Here is a 20751-nt window from a genome sequence, read left to right as displayed (position 1 = left end):
TTATTCAATGTTATTGTAAGTTGATATTTTAAATATAATTAGGCCGCTGATTCATTCCTCGGTAGGTTTATTCAATAAAACAACACAATTAAATGCAAAATTAAAACGTTTTTATTTTACTTTCTTTTCTTAGACTTCTTTTTTGAATTCCTTTTTCTGTTCTTCTCAGCTATCATTCTCTGCTTGAGGATCTGGTCAGCGTTTTTCAATTTAAACTTTTCTTTCTGCTGTGCTTTGATGTTGTGTCTGCCCCAGCGGGTGTTGGGGGTAGTTTTCAATTCTAAAAACATAACAGAAAAGGTAACAACACCATTTTTAATCACACTTTCATTAACTACTTTTATAAAACTATACACTACTCCTTTGCCTATGATAATATTCAATTGTTCGGCAATTTTTATTAGTTAATTTGCATTTTTATTAGTTTTGTAAAACATTTGTCATGTTTCGACCGATAAATTCTGATCTGCTATTTTTACAGAGATTTAGAGGGAGAAAGGGTGCCATTTTGTTTGGGGTAAATCCTTCAAAATTTATTCTAATTTAGATGTTTTTGATAGGCCTATAAATATCCATGGCTTAGTGGTGTTAACGGCCTTTATAAGTTATATTTCAAAATGTAAAAAAACTTCTAGAAATATTGTTTAGGCCTATACCTACATATACAATTTTTAAGAAAATCAGACAGGTACTGTCTATGGTTCTACAATTCAAGGTTGCTAAATTGATCCTGAGAAAGATCCAAATCTTTTTAATGGTTTGACACTGGACCCAGATATGTCATTGACCGTTATGCTTCCAACAAATGATCCTGGCCAAGGAACCAGCTGATCAGTCAGTAATAAAGCTTTCATTAAATTCATTTAACACTCATTCCCAGGTGTGTCGGTGTCGTAGAAAACCTAATCTATATGCATCCTTAAAATAAAAAAATCTTGGCTAGATTAATCCTTTGGCCATCTGCACAGAAATATAAGTTACAAAAATAGTCCACAAAACACTCACTGGCAGCCTTGTCCTTGTCATTGTCGTCATCATCGCTCTGCTCCTCTCCAGCCTTGTTCTTCTCTACCCAGGCCTTGTAGCGGCCACTCTTGTAAGAGGCCGGTATCCATGTGCCTGACTCTGACTTGATCTTGCCAGCCTAACAACAGATAAGTCAATATCCAAAACAATAAGTAATACATGTCCTTGCTAAACATGGGGCTGTAGGTTTAACTCAATGCAATAATCCTGGTGTAAATTTTACCTATTTTTATCACCATTTACCGTCATCTCATGATGACAATGGTCAAAATTATTTTAACACAAGTTCTCGATGGACATGCATAAAGGATAACGAAAAGTAGCAGAAAGTGTGATTGTGCCTGATGAATCCACCCTTCTTATCAACTTCCACCCAGCTCTCTCACAGACAGGTGAACACAGTGCTATCTTCTGTATGACAACTGCTCTAAAAACTTTGATCAACCAAAAGCCTGAGTAATAGTTCTAAACGAGTCCCAGATTGCAGTGTATGTTAGGTATCTTTCAACTGTTTTTGTTTAGTTTTACCATAGACAAAAAGATTTAAATATAGTCAGCTGTGCTGCGGTTACCATAGGTTCTGGCGTAGACCGCAGAGCGCCGTGTAGTTACACTACACACTAACGCCGTAACGTATGGTAACCATGGTAACCGCAGCACAGCTGACAGTCTATATTTAATTCTTTTTGTCTACGGTTTTACTCCCATTGATAGCTGTATGTGGGTGGAAGTAAGGTTATTTTGCTATTATCTTTGTCTAAAATTTTATTACACAAAAAACTAATGTGAGAACAGTTCTAAATCTTCTCTTTGAGTTTAAAGGGTTAAATGGAAACTTACAAATTATTGTTTGATACAACATTATTAATTTTTTATTTATTATTGAACAGGTCAAGAACCAGATGACACTCAATGTATCACTAGACGATAAGGATGTAATAGTAAATGTATTGTTCAACTAAACACATTGTGGGAATTATGTTTTGAAATATTTGATACATACCTTGCTGTTAGTTTCCACTCCAACCATCCTCTTGCGTTTCTTGTCCCACACCATCTTGGCACGCTGGCCTCCCTGCCGCAGAGCTCTGTCTGTGTCTCCAGTCAGGTCCAACATGGCTCTATCAGCTGTCTGTTGGAAGTTCTCTACTGCCAATCTGGCAAAAAAGGATCAAATTAAAGAACAATCTAATTGTCAAATAAGCTTTATCGGTCTAAAGCATTCACAACGTGTTGATGCAGTTTTCATAGTTAATATCACTTGCTATAAAATGAGTAATACCATTTTATAGTATATTACTCATTGTCTGAGTTCATATGACTCATAAATGTTAGTTTTTTTAAAAGGGGAAAAAGCAACTTGGCTGTGGAATAATTATTGAGGAGAAAGTAAGGATACACAACTAACTCACCTGAATAAAGTAGTCCCAGGCAATAGAACACATAAAAAGTACACATTAAACTGATATTTCGCCCCTTTCAGAGGCTTAGAAGGTAGAATGGCAGTTACAGTTCTAACACTGTTTTAAATGTCTGACAGGCTTGCCAACACTTAACTCGTATACACTAAAAATTATAAACTGTATGTACTCAATTATTCTATATATATATTCAATTCCAGAAAAATCAATCGTGTACATACAGTTTATAATTTTTAGTGTATACAAGTTAAGTTTTGGCAAGCCTGTCATACATTCTAGACCTCTGAAGAAGTCCCTTTATCAGTTTAATATGTACTTTGTATGTGTTCTATTGACCTCCTGGGACTTCTTTATTCAGGTGAGTTAGTTGTGTATCCTTCCTTTCTCAGGTATCCCTCAGTGTATCCCTCCTTTCACGATTCCTTCCATGAAAAACCTCAACAGGCACTGATGAAATAGCAAAATTTGCGAAACTCTGCAAAGAAGAACTGGTAGGCCCTCTGACAGACATAATAAAAAAATCACTCTCTCAAGGAGTTTTCCAGCTCAGCTGAAGATTTCCAAGCAGAAGGATAAAACAAATAACAGGAACAGATGCAGCGAAGGTAGTCTATTTAGGTCTTTTTGAATCTCACCTGAGATATAGCATAGAGGTCTGTGGGGGGGGGGGGGGGGCGGGTCCACTGCATTCAACCTAGAGCACATTCTCATCCAACAAAAGCGGGCAATCAGGTGGTTGGCATTGGACAACAGCAGAATAATTCATTCACTTTCAAAAATAAAACTTACAGACTGGCTGCTCGAAAGACTTTACTTCTATACTTTTCAATGAAATGGCGACCATACAAAGTAGGTATTTTAAGCCAAGTATGAATGGAGAATGTAAACTGTTATTGTTAATTTATTTTTTAACGATAATTTCTGTAACTGACCCTTGTTCACTGTGAGAGTCAGCAGGTTTGTAAGGGATAAAGTTCTCGGTGTCCACTCCCCCCACTTTCACCCTCTTGCCTCCCCCTGACAAGGCTCGGGCCTCTCTACGCTTGGCTGGCAGGATCACTCTACTGAATGTGCGGCTGATGTCTGCCACACTGCTGGACTCCAACTCCAACTTCTTCTCTTCGCCTTAAATGAAATAATATTGAGATTTTGCCTTTATTGATTAATATTTAATGTTGTATTAGAGGTACGGTCTAATCCAGGGATTTCAAATCTCAAATCCAATTCCTTGAGATTTGAGTTTAAAATCTGGAATTTCTAATTTAAGTAAACTTGATCTAATTTTGAAACAACTTTACGACTTATCATTTATTTATCAAATCTGTTCCTGCTAGAATAGCAGCAACATTATGATTATCACCCACGATTGCGACATCAATGATCCAGCCACGTTACCATTTCCCGCAATCGTGATAATATTGTAAAAATTGTATTCTAAAAATCTCGAAATTGTTGTGACTTGTACATCTTATTTCAGCTCCCGTTTCTTTGACTGCCTTGAACAAACATACAGGTTGTGATGGCATATTGGCTGTGAGTGTAACTAAATATGTGATTTTCGATTCACTTCTCAAGTCCAGCCCATGGAATCTGAAATTTGCATCTTTTTAGCAAATTTCCCTAAAGGTAAGTAGCTATTACCGTAGGTCTCATGGTAATACCTAGGCCCGGGACCGATTTACTTTTTCATTTTGATGTCCCCAGAGGCCAAAAACACTATTCGTTCAAATTTGTATATATGTCTTTGAAGACGATATCTTAAGTAATTTTTGTCCGATTTTGATAAAATTTGGTTTGTAGGTGTAAGACAGGATAAACTTGAATGAATTCGCGATCCAGCATGATCGGACCATGGTAACAGAGTTTAACAGGGGGTTTTATGTGAGTAAAAATGGGTTTTTTTTCATTTTTTACCATTAAAACACAAAATTTATCTTTTTCTCCAGACCTTTTAAAAGAACTTAAAAAAACAAATAATTTACGTAGTATATCAAAGTGTTTTTGTACGGTTATTAGTAACATAGAAAATTCAAAAAATTGTAAATTTACAATTCCCATGTTATTCTTAAGGAGAATATTGTAAAATGTTGTAGTTTGCTTGTTTATGGATATTTGTTATCAAACTTGGCAAATTTATTTATTTTATATTAAGCTATTAATATTTTACTGAAAAATAAACTTTATTAGTTTCCTTGTAGCATCAAACCTAGGTACTTGTTAAACCCAATGTTAAGTTAATAGATTTAATTGAAAACCAATTCAGACAAATGAAAATTCGCTTAGTCGACAGGTTTGCTGTGGCGGGAGTATTTTGACATTAAGGTGGATTCAAAATTCAAGGTTTGGCTTTTGCACATAACAAGTGTACGTACACTCATTACATTATAGAATACTGTAATATTAGAAGCACTGAAACTAATTTTTAAATCATCAACTTACTCGGTCTGCATTTTCAGTACAACTAACACAATATTCTATTCTGCTGTAGTCTGAGATAGTTACCTTCACACATTACATTGTCCTGCTTCAACTTCTGTTTGAACCTGTATATTTTCTCACTGTCCTTGGTACGTTTTGTTTTCATCACATTGTAGGACTGCACATGAGAGCTTTGGCCAAATTCAAAAACTGTCTGTAAACATAAATAAATAATTACAGTACAATAAATGAACATTCCATTAATTAAAATGTTTATTGTGTGGTATAACATAACTAGTTATAAAATGCATCTTAGTCACAATATTCCCTTTGTAGGGAAATGCCTAAAGAATGTATGAACTATGTATATGTTTGGAATTAGAAAATTATTGAAAATAAGACGGGGGTTTCTGTTTTTTATTCGGTCTAATGAAATGGCTGTGACAATGGTTATAAAGTGCAAGTCAAATTTGCCAGAGATTATATTCCAAGTGGAGTGTGAACATCACAGAGCACATTACCTAGAGTCACAACTCGTCAAATATTGGCCACCTAGTTTCATAAGTCTTACATCTCAGGCAAAAAGTCTGAAGCACAATTTACAACAATCTCTACAAGTAGGTTAATATGTGTCTGATTCTGCAAAATCCCCTACTAAGATCTATGACAAAACATTTGTCCGTGCCGCGTCGTGTGTGGAACTAGTTCCCGAATTTATGTTAATCGTCTTCGTCTGTAAATGTCTTGTGTTTATTTATTTAAATGTTAGTGCTTTTGTGTGTTTGTAAAACTCAACGATCTAGCAAGAGTGACAACAAGAGCCTGAATATGAGGTTATAACCTTGAAACCGGTTGCTCTATACAACAAATATAGGATCACAGACGGAAACAGGTAATATTATAACCATTTTAATATTGGACTTTTGGCCTGACATTTTAAAAAATAATCTCCTGTGTTTCAATTAATTGTTCCATGAGGTTTAAGTAATATTTCACTTCACTAACATTGACAATCATTGCATTTTGTTTTTAGCTTTGGACATAAAACACTTGGACACCGTTGAACTCTCACATTTATACGAAGAATGTTTACAACACAAGTGCCTTCAGTTTGACATTTGACACTATTAATACCTAAAATCACTTACCCCTTGCGGTTTATAATTCTTCATCTGTACAAGCATGGAGGCTCGGTCCAGTAGAGGTTTAGAGATGGAGACAAACGCGGGATGAGCCCCGAGGGTCGCTGTAGGTAACTCCTTGACTCTTCTCACACTGTCTACTGAAGCGCCTGGCCTCGACCGCAGGTACTGCTTGTATGCGTTCTCACTCACACGCCTCTGTCCTGCCTGGACATATCATAGGCTTACGTGAATGGGAAAATATTTAACTTTCACTGACAGTATTTTTTAACCAAGTTTGAGTTGGGAAGAGTGTATTTAGGTACAATGGTGGTCAGGAAGTTGTTGTCAATATTGACAATGTGTGTACACTTTTTACTGCATCAGTTTGTGTTGTATACTGATGGAATAAGGTGTTATAAAGTAAAAGAAGTGTTCATATTATTTTATGTGTCAAGAAGTAAAAGTTTTATTTCATTAATAATATAGTATATACGGTAGGCCTAGTGATTGTTAAACCAAAAGCCACAACAAGACGTTACGATTTAAATAGAGGTCAAAGAGGTCAAAGGAGAGACCAACGGAAGAAAGGAGACGATCTCAGTCTTGGAATGAATACCGGTGAGTGCAGTTTAGATGCTATAATACTCTGTCAATTATCCGCTGTTCCGTTCTGTGTTCATTCTCCCCATATAAATCTCGGTTACTTTAATGGCGACGAGGCCAAAGTGTTTTGTACAGACTTGAAAAGTTTTGTTGAAATTTGTGCGTTTAGCGAAGTTTTTAGGGTTTTCAGCTCGGAAATTCAAGGAATTGATTTAATTAAACCAAGAACTTTATATTTTGGAAGATATTTTTGGAAATATCTGGAAGTTTAGGGTTAAACTGAGAGTTAACCTGAGTAGGCCTTGGCTACGACAGGAAAGTATGCAACACCACGTTGTCGCACAACTTCGAAAATTGTAAGTTTTAGCATAATAGCTATTCTGAACTGCAATTTTGGGGAATATTATCGAAAATGTCGAAGCAAATAATTGGTAAAATCCAAGAATTTAATAAAGAAGTGGAAACTTTTGAGAATTACGTTGAAAGGCTAGGGCATTTTTTCAAAGTCAATGAAGTTAAGGATGAGGCTAAAGTATCCCTATTTATCTCTCTCATGGGTCCTGAGTTGTATGCAACACTGAAAAATTTGCTTTTACCTTCCAAACCTAGTGAGAAAACTTATAATGAAATTGTAAAGGCTTTGTCTGAGTACTTTCTACCTAAGAAGAATACAGCCTATGAGAGGTTCGTTTTTAATAAGAGGGTGCAGAAGGAGGGGGAAAATGTAAATGAATTTGCAATTCAACTTAAAAAGCTAGCCTCCTCCTGTGATTATGGCGAGTTCTTAAACTCAGCCTTGAGAGATAGGTTTCTTTGTGGATTGAGGTCCAGTGACATTCAAAGTCGCTTGTTGGCCGAGGGGGATTCTCTCACCTTTGATAAGGCTTTGAGTCTAGCTTTAGTACTAGAAAATGCTTGTAGTAATGTGAGAGCGCTACATCCTGAGAGTTTTTCAGGCATTAATTATGTTAAGAATTCTAAACCTAGGCCTAGCAGTAGTGGGGTTAGGTCTAGTTATAGGGCCTCTCAATGGTCAAGACCTAGTGGTTGTTACCGTTGTGGAATGAACCATGATGAAAAACCTTGTCCGTATAAGGAGTATACCTGCAATAGTTGTGGGGTAAAGGGTCATTTAGCAAAGGTGTGTCGTAAAACTCAGCACAAACACAATTCTAAGGGTAAAGTGAATTATTGCGACCATGATGGTAGTCAAATGAATAACCAAGATGAAGTGCATGAATCTTCGGAAGATTTGGAGCTGTTTACCATAGCCTATTCTGACAGTGATAGATCTAGGCCTATATCGAACAGTTATGAAGTTGAGATGTGCATAAATGGTAAATCTGTACGTATGACGATAGATACAGGTGCTGTAGTGTCCGTGATGCCGGAAAATGCATATGTTAATAATTTTCAGGATAACCTACCAGAACTGAGGAAGAGCCAGGTCAGTCTTAAGACTTATACTGGGCAAAAGATTGATGTTTTGGGTGAGTTTCAGGCTGATGTCACAACGGAGGGGAGAAGCCATTCACTGCCGATGGTAGTTATAAAAGGATCTAGTACGCAACCCATACTGATGGGACGGAATTGGTTAGAGAAAATCAGGCTCGACTGGGAAAAGATTGCTCAGAGCCGGGAAAATCAAGAAGTATGTTCAGTCAACGGAATTGAAGGTAGGAACTTTCCAATTACTACAATAGGACTTAAGGACTTGAAGACTAAGTTTGCCGATGTTTTTCAAGCTGGTATTGGGACAGTTAAAGACATTAAAGTTGACTTAACTCTTAAGGAAAATTCTCAACCTATCTTTTGCAAGGCACGCAATGTACCATTTGCTCTTAAAGAAAAACTCGATAAAGAACTAGATAGGCTAGTTGAAAATGAAGTTATATACCCTGTGACTAAAACAAATTGGGCATCTCCCATAGTAATAGTACCTAAGAGTGACAGTACAGTTCGAGTATGTGGGGATTTCAAAACAACAATCAATCCTTGTCTGAGAACTGACCATTATCCGCTACCCTTGCCGGAAGAGATTTTTTCTAATATATCTGGAGCTAAAATGTTTTGTAAAATAGACTTGACAGCAGCGTACAACCAACTATGTGTAAATGAAACAGCACAGGAACTGTTAACTATCAACACTACAAGGGGACTTTTTCGCTACCGGAAACTGCCGTTCGGTATCACAAGCGCAGGTGCGATTTTTCAGTCCGTCATGGATAAAATTTTGCATGGTCTTAAAAATGTGTACTGTTATTTAGATGACATTTTGTTGATTGGTCAAACGTATAGTGGTTTATACAAGTGTGTAGAGGCAGTGTTGTCTAGATTTCAGCAGTATGGAGTGAGGATCAATGCTAAAAAAAGTGAGTTTTTTACAGAAAGCATAACTTTCCTAGGCCACAAGTTGAGCCCAGACAAAATAGAACCTAGTGATGAACTGACCGAGGCTATCAAAAAGGCGCCTCGACCGACCAATTTGACACAGCTGCGCTCGTATTTAGGCCTAATCAATTATTATGGCAGATTTTTACCTAACCTCTCAACTCTGCTTCACCCTTTGTACAATCTACTGAACAAAGATGTAAAGTGGGACTGGACCAACCTATGTGAAAATTCGTTTGTACAAAGTAAGGAAATGTTACTTACTAATCGAGTGTTGATGCCCTTCAACCCCGATCTTGAAATCATAGTTACAGCAGATGCTAGCCCCTATGGAATTGGTGGATTGTTGTCTCATCGATTGGCCGATGGATCAGAGCGCCCTGTTGCATTCACATCGAGAACTTTAACGGTACATGAAGTCAAGTATTCCCAAATTGAAAAAGAAGCGTTGGCTTTAGTCTTCGTGGTAAAAAAATTCCACACATTCTTATATGGCAAACACTTTCTGTTAGCAACTGATCATCGTCCATTGACATTTTTATTAGGACCTAACAAATGTATTCCAACTTTGGCAGCTGCTAGAGTACAGCGATGGGCGCTGATTTTGTCAGCTTATAGTTACGACCTAACTTATCGCAAAGGTTCGGACATGTGTCATGCCGATGCACTTAGTCGACTTCCATGTGAACATGTTAAGCCTGGCCCTGAACACTGCGTAGCGTTCTTTTCAAGTGATGATGAGTTGCCTGTAACTCATAAAGAGATTAGCCTAGCTACAGTTAATGACCCAATTTTGTCAAAAATCCTTGATTTTGCACTTCATGGTTGGCCTAGTCATATGGATGATACACTTAGACCCTATTTCCTTAGAAGGGCAGAAATTTCAGTTGAACGGAATTGTGTTTTGTGGGGGAGGAGAGTAATTATTCCAAGTCCATTCCGCAAAGAAATCTTGAACTTGCTACATCAGGAACATCCTGGGGAATCTAGAATGAAGAGCTTAGCTCGTAGTTATGTTTGGTGGCCCAAGTTAGACCAAAACATAGAAGAAACTGTCAAGGAATGTAAGATCTGTCAATCTACCCGTAACACAACTCCACTAGTCCCTTTACAGCATTGGGCGTGGCCTAAGCATTGTTGGCAACGTATTCATATAGACTTCGCCTCATTCAAAGGACAAGAGTTTCTTATAGTAGTAGACAGCTACTCAAAATGGTTAGAAGTTTTTCATATGCAGACCACGACTTCAGCTAAAACCATTGAAAAACTTCGATCATGTTTTGCCACGCTAGGCTTACCTAGCACCTTGGTAAGCGATGGAGGTCCACAGCTTACTTCCAGGGAATTTAATGATTTTCTTAAAAGTAATGGGATCCTACATGTAGTCACACCCCCATACCACCCTGCATCAAATGGTTTGGCGGAGAGGGCAGTGCAAACTACTAAAGGTGCATTTTTGAGACAGTTGCTACAGGACGAAAATCAACAATCAAAGCGCACTTTGCAACATCGTATTGATAGCTTCCTATTTGCTTACCGCAATACCCCTCATACGGCAACTGGGTTGACTCCAGCAGAACTTATCTTTAATTTCAAGCCCAGAACTCGGCTTAGTCTTTTGAAGCCACACTTGGCAACGGATTGTGAGGCGAAACAAGTGAAGATTGAAACTGCTGCCAATAAACATAGAGGATCTGAGAGATCATTTCAAGTAGGCCAAAAGGTGTTTGTTAAAAGTGTACGGCAAGAAGAACTAAACTGGCTACCTGGAGTAGTGACCAAAATTATCAGTAATGTGACTTATCTGGTAAAAACGGAAGGTCGTAGTAGGTTTGTCCATGCGGATCACCTGCGGGCAAATTACTGTAACTCAGAAGAGGATATTGTTGTCTTACCTGCTAATGAGTATGAAAAAGCGACACTGAGAAACACCCCAGAAAAATTGATCAGTACCCCTTAAGAGGAGTTAAGAAGAAGTAAGAATAATTCTCCCATCAAGGACACCACTCCAGTGGTAACACAAGAAACACCTCAAAGTTCACCCATCAAGACTCAGGAGTTAGGCCTACCGAATAGTCCAAAAGTTTTACCGGTCCGTCGTTCGCAAAGAGAGCGGCGAGAGCCAAAAAAACTAGATTTATAATTTGAAGATTTGATACCCTCCCAGGAAGATTTTTTATTTTAGTTTGTTATTTAAGTTGGGAGGGAATGTTATAAAGTAAAAGAAGTGTTCATATTATTTTATGTGTCAAGAAGTAAAAGTTTTATTTCATTAATAATATAGTATATACGGTAGGCCTAGTGATTGTTAAACCAAAAGCCACAACAAGACGTTACGATTTAAATAGAGGTCAAAGAGGTCAAAGGAGAGACCAACGGAAGAAAGGAGACGATCTCAGTCTTGGAATGAATACCGGTGAGTGCAGTTTAGATGCTATAATACTCTGTCAATTATCCGCTGTTCCGTTCTGTGTTCATTCTCCCCATATAAATCTCGGTTACTTTATAAGGGGTCTGGGGTACAGAATGTTTAAGGTAATAGGGTTCTGTACGTTACATTACATCGGTACACTGTAATCAGTATTTTTTGCAGTTTTCTTTTCAGGATCCTATTCTAAGCCATTATTTTTAATTTTGATACATTGACATTACTTTAAAGATGGATAAATTAGTAAGCCTATCCTACATTCATGGTTTTCTATCAACAATTATTAACACAAAACAAATCAACACATTATCAAAACCGTTAACTCCTAACATGATCGTGTCAAGAAAGATAAACAGTGAGGATAATTGCTTTACCTATTTTATTACCTACTAAGATAAGTCAGTCATCATAAAGTGGTTGTAAAATTAGGTTGGGTATTTTTAGGAACAGAACATGTTTATTTGAGAAGGAACAATTTTACTTGATAACTTAACACAACTCGTAGCCTTACTTTATTCTATGTTCCAAATAGCACAATAACTGGGAAAATGCTGTACCGAACCGATTAGGTCAGAGCCGTATCATAGCTACTTTTTCTGTGCACCGCAGACCCATAAGTTACTTATAGCCAATCCTTCTTACATAATTTACACAACAATACATATTTTTTACCAAGCAAGTAAGCATAAACAACATATAATAGATGTACTGACCAGAGCAGAGTTGTTGTCGTGCCACAGTATGATCTTGCTGAGTTGCTCGTCCAGCAGGTGTTGAGGGATGCGTCCGAGGGCGTCAGGCGCAGCAGCCGAGTCATCAGACCCTACACAACTGAGGCTGCGGCCCAGGAACAGACACAGGTCCAACAAGTAGCATAGCTCATCCCCGGCCACTAGAGAGTGAGCAGTCCCTGCTCTACCAGCTCTGGCACACCTGCCTGTATGTTCAAAGAATTAATTTAGTTTATGCAAGGGATTGAATCTGTCAATCTCACAATCAAGTCTGAGATGCTAACCTCTAGGTTACAAACACGCCAATAATTCTGAGCTAGTAGCAATAGTGAGTTAAAATTAGATCATAGTGTCCTGCCATTGCTGCGAGTAACTGGCTCCTAAAACATTGGATATTTGAAATATAAATATAATATTTAGTTTCTATACGCCTGTGTCATTTTGTACATTAGAATCACAGAGGCTTAAAAAGAATGCGGACCTAAACCCTCAAATCTTGTTGGATATGATGACGGGGATCAAACTCTTCCCTTCTGCAGGGAAGTCCGAAATTACAGCACACCTCAACTTTGAAAATTAATTTATGAGCCAAAGATTTTATCTGATCGATAAAATTACTGTAGGCTACAGTAAAGACTAAAAATTAGCTTTGATAAAAAGATATCTAGATTTTTCCCTTTTAATAAAGAGTCTTCCCATGCTGATTGAAACCTAAAATTTGTTTCAGTATGTCATCATTACTTGTGTTTACGTGTTTACTTGTGTCTACGTAATTAGCATTTTTACAGTTTTTGGTAAGGTGATGGTCCAAACTCTGGTCTTGTTACTATCCAACTTCCACCTTGAAAGGCTTGTCTATAACTATGACACAGCTAATCTGGTCCAATGCTAAGTGGCATCAGAGTTCAGAATTGATTTTACTCCTGGCCAAGAGTTGCTACAGTTTCCGTGAATGTGTCGATGATGGGTTTAGTTAAGTTTGAGGAGGCTTGTGATTCATTAATCTTGTTTGATTTAAGAACAATTGTTTGATTTCAATTTTTAGACGTAAAGATGTATTTTGTTTGACATGACCAATGCAAATCTGTTTTTGATACTTTGGTTGAATAAAGGATTATTGAGTTATTAATTGTAATCAAACCTTCAAATTTTAAGGTGAGACCAACTAAATCAAAACAACTAACCAACTCTGTGGACAAACAGCTTGGCCTTGGCTGGAAAGTTGTAGTTGATGACGGCGTCCAGAGAGGGAATATCGAGACCTCGAGCCGCGACATCGGTGACTATGAGTGCCTTCACCTTGCCTGTCTGGAACTTGGCTGTGTTGATCTTACGAGCCGACGGGTCCAGGTCTGAGTAGACAAACGTGTTAGGCACCCCAGCCTGGTCCAGCAGCTGACCAAAACATTAAGTTAGTTAGTATTAGTGTTTGAAAGGGGGATTCAAAATATTTTAAAGCTACAATCATATATAATTATTACTGTTTTAATTTAAAATGAATTAGGGAGATGTCTTACAAATCTTAAGATTTATATTTGATATTTGATCGGCTTGATCTGAGATGGATTTCCCACGTTACCTCAACTTGTGTGTATGTTTCAAGGCAGTAAGTGTAAATGAACATGAATAGAATTGTGAAAAATCGCAAATATTCAAAAATGGTTTATATTTGTTATTCATGATTATTTTGGGACAGAAATCTTGCAATTTTATGACAGTTGCAAGAAAGGGATGTTGTGATTGTAGGGATTGGACAAGGCATTAAATTCTCCTGTAGTTGATTGTGATGCTCATAAATATTAATGTGAATTGATTCTCTTTTCTCAGTAAATTCTATAATTGTGTTGTTTTTGAAATTGTAATAGGATTTAGAATCCTCCATCACTAATATTAATGTTTATAATATACTGTATTAAAAGGCAGGGGTGCCCAGAGGGGAAAGACAGTGCCCACTAGTGCCACTGGAATTTTTGGAGGATTTTATTTTACATATTTCCATTGATGAAAGATTTATATTTAACATATTTCTGTCTTATTGTTAGACAAATGGTTGTATGACATAAGCTTTGAACAAAGCCTACATGGAAAAAGATCCAGCCTTAACCAAAATCTAGAAAAAACTAATTTTTGCCTTTGATCACTTATTTAGAGCTAGTTAATAGTATCAAAATAAAACACCAACCATATGTATATATTCAACATGATGCTTTGTAGCGACAAAGATTGCCACTTGGCTATCTGGTGCGATCACATGGTCAAGTAGAGTGAGTAAAGCCGCAGGCTTCTCATCTGACCGACACGACACAAACGACAACGCCAACGTCTCGGGTAGTTTACTTTCTACATCCAATCTGTAAAATTAATAATTGTTATAATTCTAGATCTTACAGTGCGAACATGAGTGGAAATCATTCTGAATAAGTAAAAACTAAACTCTTTCTGGGTTAAATGAGAAAATAAATTCATAGTTCTTTTTAATAATCGATCATTATAGGACTTATGATATGAAAAACATTTGCAAGGTCTAGGCTCTATTATTAGCAAATCAATAACTGCTTTGCGTCATCCATTTTTTTATGTGCTTAAAAAACAAGTTTTAACAACTGTCACAACAGCGGACAAATGGGGTATAGTAAGTAACAGATTTGACCTCCAACTGTATAAGAGGTTATCACTAGCCAGTGCATGTCTTTTGTTGAAAAATCCCTATTATATATTACAAGTACAGCTTGAACAAAGATGTTCCTAGATTTTCAAGAACGACATAATCTCATTATAAAAATGAATATTGATGCACAATTGTAAATATTTCAAGAACTTAACTTTAATTTCGTAATAACAATTTTAATGTAATTAATGATAATTTCAGTTATTTCCTGGTAATACACCTTTTTTAAGTTGAGTTCAATTTTACTTGTTTCATATGTTGTTTGTTGGGCAAATTTTGTATTGCAAACACAAAATATTTTTTGACATTGACAAATGTTGCACAACCTGGAACATAAGATATAACTGACTGTTAGAAAATCTTCCAAACAAAATTGCCTTAGACTTTAAAACACATCACAAAATTGATTAACTAACACTTGGATAAGATCATTTTGTGTGCATACCTCAACAAAACCGGATCGGTCAAACCAGCTCGAGCAAACTCTACGAGTACTTTGGGGAGTGTGGCTGAGAACAGTAGAGTCTGCCGACTCTCAGGGAGGCGGTGTATAATCTCCTTGAGCTGTTCTCCAAAGCCCATCTCGAAGAGCCTATCTGCCTCGTCAAACACAACGTACTCCACTTCCGTAAGCTTCAGGTCCATCTCGACGCAGAGGTGGAGGAAGCGACCGGGAGTGGCTACGACCACGTCCGGCTTGCTGTGTACCACTGAGAACTGACAGTCCATAGAGTCTCCACCCAACACTGCAGCGGCTTTCACTCCACAAAACCTTCCCAGATCTTTGACAAACTTCATTGTCTGCAATCATGGAAAACTGGGATTAGATATTTACAAACAGGAACTATTGTTGTGTAGGTTTTATTAAGATTTTTAAATATACAATTTTGCGTGTGTCAGTGGTACGAATGGAAAACAGTTAGATGGTTTAAGTTTTGACTTTTATTTTGCATCTTGCGAGATAAAATTATAAAGCCATCACTGATTCTTTTATTCCTGAACATCTTAGATGCTACTATAACATCAATAATTTATGATTTTTTTTTTCTTATGGCTGCTGCAAAACCCTTATACTATTATGAAAATTTTCCAATATCATTAGATCATTATCGTAATGTTTTGTACCCTATATTGATAGTAAATTATTTAGTTTCAAGGATTGTAACAATATGTGTTTCAATCTGTATTTGATCAGTGACAGGTGTTACTAGGTGCCGACATTTTCGCCTTGTTGCAGACAGCCACCTTCAGAGCGGTTCACTGGAACAGGAGTCTACAGTCGATACTCAGTCGTACCACCTACTATGTAATAGTCATACAGTAGCACCTATTAAGTAGTAGTCATACAGTAGCACCTATTAAGTAGTAGTCATACAGTAGTAGCACCTATTCCAGTGATCTGCTGAAATGGTTGTCTGCAATAAGGTCAAAATGTCACCACTTACAAATAAGTTTCTGAGCTGTACTCAAAAGACCTAGTTTGTAGATAGTGACCATCAAAGCTTTTAATTCCGATTTTGTATGAAATTTACTGCATTGTGGCATTAGAGTGAAGGAAGGGTCAAAGGTGGGACAATGTGAGATTTGTAATATTGCTTTTTGTTACGATTTTGAAACATATCTTTGTCTGTAAAATTTTCAGTAAATAGGAAATTTATAAAGTGGCTTTTTCCATTTGTCAAATACGCTAAATGAACTAAATAGTTAAAATTTGATTCAAAATTGTGTAGGCCTACCTGTAATGCGAGTTCTCTTGTTGGAGATAAAATAAGTGCTTTGATAGAATGTTTACTGGGTTTGGCCAAAATTCTCTCAAAGAGCGGAATCAGAAAACTTGCTGTCTTTCCGCTGCCAGTTCGAGCCATAGCCACCACATCCCTACCTTCCATGATGAGTGGAATTGTCTGAAAGTCATAGTTTTATTGAATTAATTTGCTGGTTGACGGTATTAAATTGCTAGAGGGAAGCAATTTCAACTGATAAAAAACTGTAGTGACTTCTTTGTTCACTTTGCTGCCATAAATGTTTTCACACTACTCTGACATGATGGTGCTCTTCCTTTTTGCGATAGTTCATCTTACTCTTATTCCTCTACTAAAAAGCAAACATTGGTTGAATTTGTTTCCAGTTCATCCAACTTTTATCAGTGTTAGCTTTAGTAAAGACTTTTACAGACATTTGAAGCTTTTGTAAAATAGCAGCACAGCCAATCGATAAATTATGTCCCATGATTAATCTTTCAAAAGGCTGTTTTTTTAAATACCATTTTGTAGGCTACAGGAGGGTTATTATGAATTTTTTAAACCAATTTCATGTTGTTTCTGTTTTGAAAAGTTATAATCAACAATTTGTCTGTTAAGCATTTCAAAGTAAATGGAGTTTAATCCTACATGTTACTACGTATGGTACTAAGGGAGTATAATTAAAACATGTTTAAATAACTTTAAGAGACCTAGTTCAAAAATTATTTTTTTTGCCTGCAGCACCTTATTTTAGTCTTTAGGCTTTGTGTTAATTAGTAGTGGAGAACATTCCCAGATGCCTTTAATCTGTTACCTACCTTTCTTTGAATTGGCGTAGGTGTTTTGTATCCTCGCTTTAGAACACCTTTTAGAACAGATGGATGTAGATTAAGTCGATAAAATCCACCCATTTTTTTTGTAGAAGCCTTTTTAGGTCCTGTTTCCTCTTCGACATCTTCATCAAATCCGATGACCTGATCGGTTGTTGGATTCGGGAACATCTATGAAAAAAGCTAACTGTAATATGTATTTAACCATCATGCAACCAAATCCAGAGAAGAGAAACTATTCTCTAGTCTACTCTGCAACTACAAGCTGTCGCTTCACTACCAGATAAAATGTGAGCAAGCGTTCCTCGACTCCTTAGCTAGGCCAACAAACATCAACTACAGGGACTGGAAACAGAAATTGAACATTAGGTAACTCATTTTTGGCTAACTAGCCTTTAGTGCAGAAGTGGTACTAATAAACTGCCACTCAAATAAGGCTGCTTAGTATAGCCTACAATGTAGGCTATGTTTCTGAAAATTACCACCGATAACAAAATGCCTCTATTATGAAGTAAATTACTGCATACATTGTTTTGTCGTTCAAAATGCTGATGCTAATTCTGATCTTGAGGGAGCTGTTAATATTTGATTGACATATTTATGGAAAGATTTGATCAAACACTCCCACTCAGAGTAATGAAGGCCAAACCCTATTGTTGAAATAATAAATCTTAAAACCGACAAATCTTAGAACAGTCAGGAACAGACAAAATATCCCCAGTGGCAGCAATTGATCAATAAAATTGAGGGGGGGGGGCAAATTATACCACCGGGAAAGCACATGGTAGTGTTATATCTTACAAGGTAAACTTTACATTCATATCTCTACATATTCCTCCTTATGTTAGGAAAAAACCACCCTCCTAATCGCACTGACTAACAGACTTTAATACGTCCACTGTTCCTCAGCAGAAGGAAAGACTTTATACTTTGTAAATTTAAACTAAGAAACTGTATCTACCATATGTTCTTCATACTAAAAGAAAAAAAATGACGCTTTGGAAATATAAGAGGCATCCAATAAGTTACATTTAAGGCGAGATGGGACGTTGTAAATAGCTTAGCCGCAGAACTCCTAGGACGATGATAACTGCAGGTTTCCCTGATGACTTCAATATTTTTTTTTATGAAAAAGCTGATGAGGGTATGACTAATCCACATGTTTTGCAGACTAACCCAATTGCCTCACTCCTGGATATTTCAACCGTCTGTAGCCTGTCATTGGAAAAATATGAGTCCAAAAGATACGTGTGAGGGTTCAAAAGCTCAAATAACCAGGATGTATTTTGTGCCTTGCTGCTCTTTAATAAAAGCCACCATAGACATCATTGTAGGCTAGATCCTCTTACAAACATTATTAATAACTGTACCATATTTAAGAAACACCTGCTAGCCTGATGCGCTTAAGACAGCATGAACTAGGCCTATCCCAGTTTTCAAAATACCCCCGCTGCAGCAAACCTGCAGACTAAGCGAATTTCCATTTGCCTGATTGGTTTCACACTTAAATGTCTCCTTAAAAATATCACATTTATTACCCATTTAAATAGAATTAGCTTAACGAATAGGCCTACTTAGGAGGCTGCTTAGGTTTTCTGCAACAGGAAGGGTTAAAGTGGTTTATTATTTTCTTTGTAAAATGTTAATAGTTTAGTAAGTAACAAATGAAAATCCAAATTTGATCAAAATATGTTCATAAACAAGCAAACTACATCAGTTTACTTATCTATATAAAATCCAATGAACTTTAAAATGAATATACCTTGAACTAGCCTATAATCAGATTCACAAAAACTTACGGTTACTAGATTAGGGCTCGATTAACATCCAATCAATAAATATATTTTATAAAAGGCGACAACAAGACTGGAATAAAACTAAGATTACATGAGAATGGTAAGTTATCTGTTTCTGTTACTTGAGGCGCTTGAGGTTGAGGTTAGTTTTTGTTTATATAGTAGTGTAAAGGATATTTTTGAGGTTATGTTTGCTTGACATGTTATTCTAGTTGGCAGAGCCATCTTGATTGTTTTGTTTTTCTTTTGACGATTGTCATGAACTTTGTAGTAGGCCACAGCGTGGGGTGTCATAGCTTATAATCGTGAATTTGTTCCATAGCTTATAATGTTGAAAATGTGGCATAGCTTATAATCAGTTATAAGCTATGCCACACTTTCACGAAAAATTATAAGCTATGCCACAATTTCTCTAAAACGTTATAAGGTATGACACATTTTCAGTTTCACAACTTATAATGGTCAAATAGTGGCGCAGCTTATAATTCCGATTCTGTTCTATAGCTTATAATCCTGATTTTGAGTCATACCTTATAATCCTGATTTTGGGGCATAGCTTATATGAAGAGAATGTTGCATTGTGGGAATGGCATCAGCTGCTCGCTTCAGTCAGGTCTACCATATATACGATATTTTATGGTAGGATACGATAATTATTGTAATTGACCAAATGATTATTTATTACAAAGACTATGAGTTGAGGGCGTGTTGATCTGATACAACGGGCGACAAAACATAATCCTATAATTAGCATATCCCTGGGACCAACCCGGTTTAGCCGGGTTAAAAAAATCACATGGGTTAAGCTAATTTTGTACTGTATTCTGTGTAAATATGAGCGCGATCGGATTATTATAATGTCACAGATTGTAGGCACGGCCACCCAAAAAAAGGTGCCCGTGGTAGAAGGCCTATTAACGACAATAAACATAATCATTCGTTTCATTTAAACAGAAGGTCATTTAGAAACAAAAATCAGCAAATATTTTATACTAATCACTTCTTAAAGTGTCTTTTCACAATTTACATTACGGTAATTTATTTAATAGTACAAAATTCTTATTTATTTATCTTATTTGCCATCATATTCAACCCAGGGTGGCTGAGTCCATTCTTTCATATTCTATAAGACTGGAGGATCAGAGCTAGGATTTGTTAAGACGCTTTGGAACTACAGTTCCAGACCAAAAATAAACAAATTTAAACTGACATTGAAAATATTCTGGTGAAAAAAACTGTTTCTCAAAAAATTGTTTAATTTTGGCACTTTGGAAAAAACATGTTAGTGCGTTCCTGTAACGATCTTGAAACCCCCTCCACGTAAAGCTAAGCTGGGGCCATATTTTGGAAATAGTTGAGTGTTGAACATCGATTGCCTTCTGCACGTCAAAGGAAAGTTGAACTCTCATGAAACAAGGGGTGACATGCACGACCATAATGTCCGAAGTGCCCATAAATTAAATACAGATCGCTATAGACTAACTATGACGAGAGACAGTTTCCCTGCCATAGCTGTCAGGATAAACAATGCTCTGCCTGGTAAAATAACAGAACTTGACACAAAAGTGTTCAC

At 36.8% G+C, this 20751-nt stretch overlaps 1 protein-coding gene across 1 annotated transcript; it reads right to left on the bottom strand.

The window, feature by feature from the left end:
- Positions 1-58: 58 nt before the first annotated feature.
- Positions 59-19358, bottom strand: LOC128990311 (ATP-dependent RNA helicase DDX54). Its single transcript, XM_054412641.1, has 13 exons — positions 19182-19358; positions 17371-17553; positions 16547-16714; positions 15256-15611; positions 14325-14493; positions 13327-13537; positions 12125-12348; positions 6014-6214; positions 4950-5079; positions 3380-3572; positions 2030-2183; positions 1006-1144; positions 59-280 (listed from the first exon to the last, which is right to left on the bottom strand). Exons 2-13 carry the CDS (start codon positions 17551-17553, stop codon positions 117-119), a joined length of 2292 nt encoding a protein of 763 aa, XP_054268616.1. The 5' UTR covers positions 19182-19358; the 3' UTR covers positions 59-116.
- Positions 19359-20751: the final 1393 nt, after the last annotated feature.

The sequence above is a fragment of the Macrosteles quadrilineatus genome, unplaced genomic scaffold (genome assembly GCF_028750875.1).
Source record: "Macrosteles quadrilineatus isolate MER2022 unplaced genomic scaffold, UCM_ALF_1.0 Scaffold_3__2_contigs__length_128488019, whole genome shotgun sequence".
Taxonomy (NCBI): domain Eukaryota; kingdom Metazoa; phylum Arthropoda; class Insecta; order Hemiptera; family Cicadellidae; genus Macrosteles; species Macrosteles quadrilineatus.
This window is presented reverse-complemented; position numbering and strand designations above follow the sequence as displayed.

Excerpts from the sequence above, each read along its gene's own strand:
- LOC128990311 (XM_054412641.1), bottom strand. The coding sequence starts at position 17,553 with ATGTTCCCGAATCCAACAACCGATCAGGTCATCGGATTTGATGAAGAT. Across the intron at positions 16,715-17,370 it reads CTACGCCAATTCAAAGAAAG|ACAATTCCACTCATCATGGA; the intron begins GTAGGTAACAGA and ends TATGACTTTCAG. Across the intron at positions 3,573-4,949 it reads GGACAATGTAATGTGTGAAG|GCGAAGAGAAGAAGTTGGAG; the intron begins GTAACTATCTCA and ends ATTTCATTTAAG.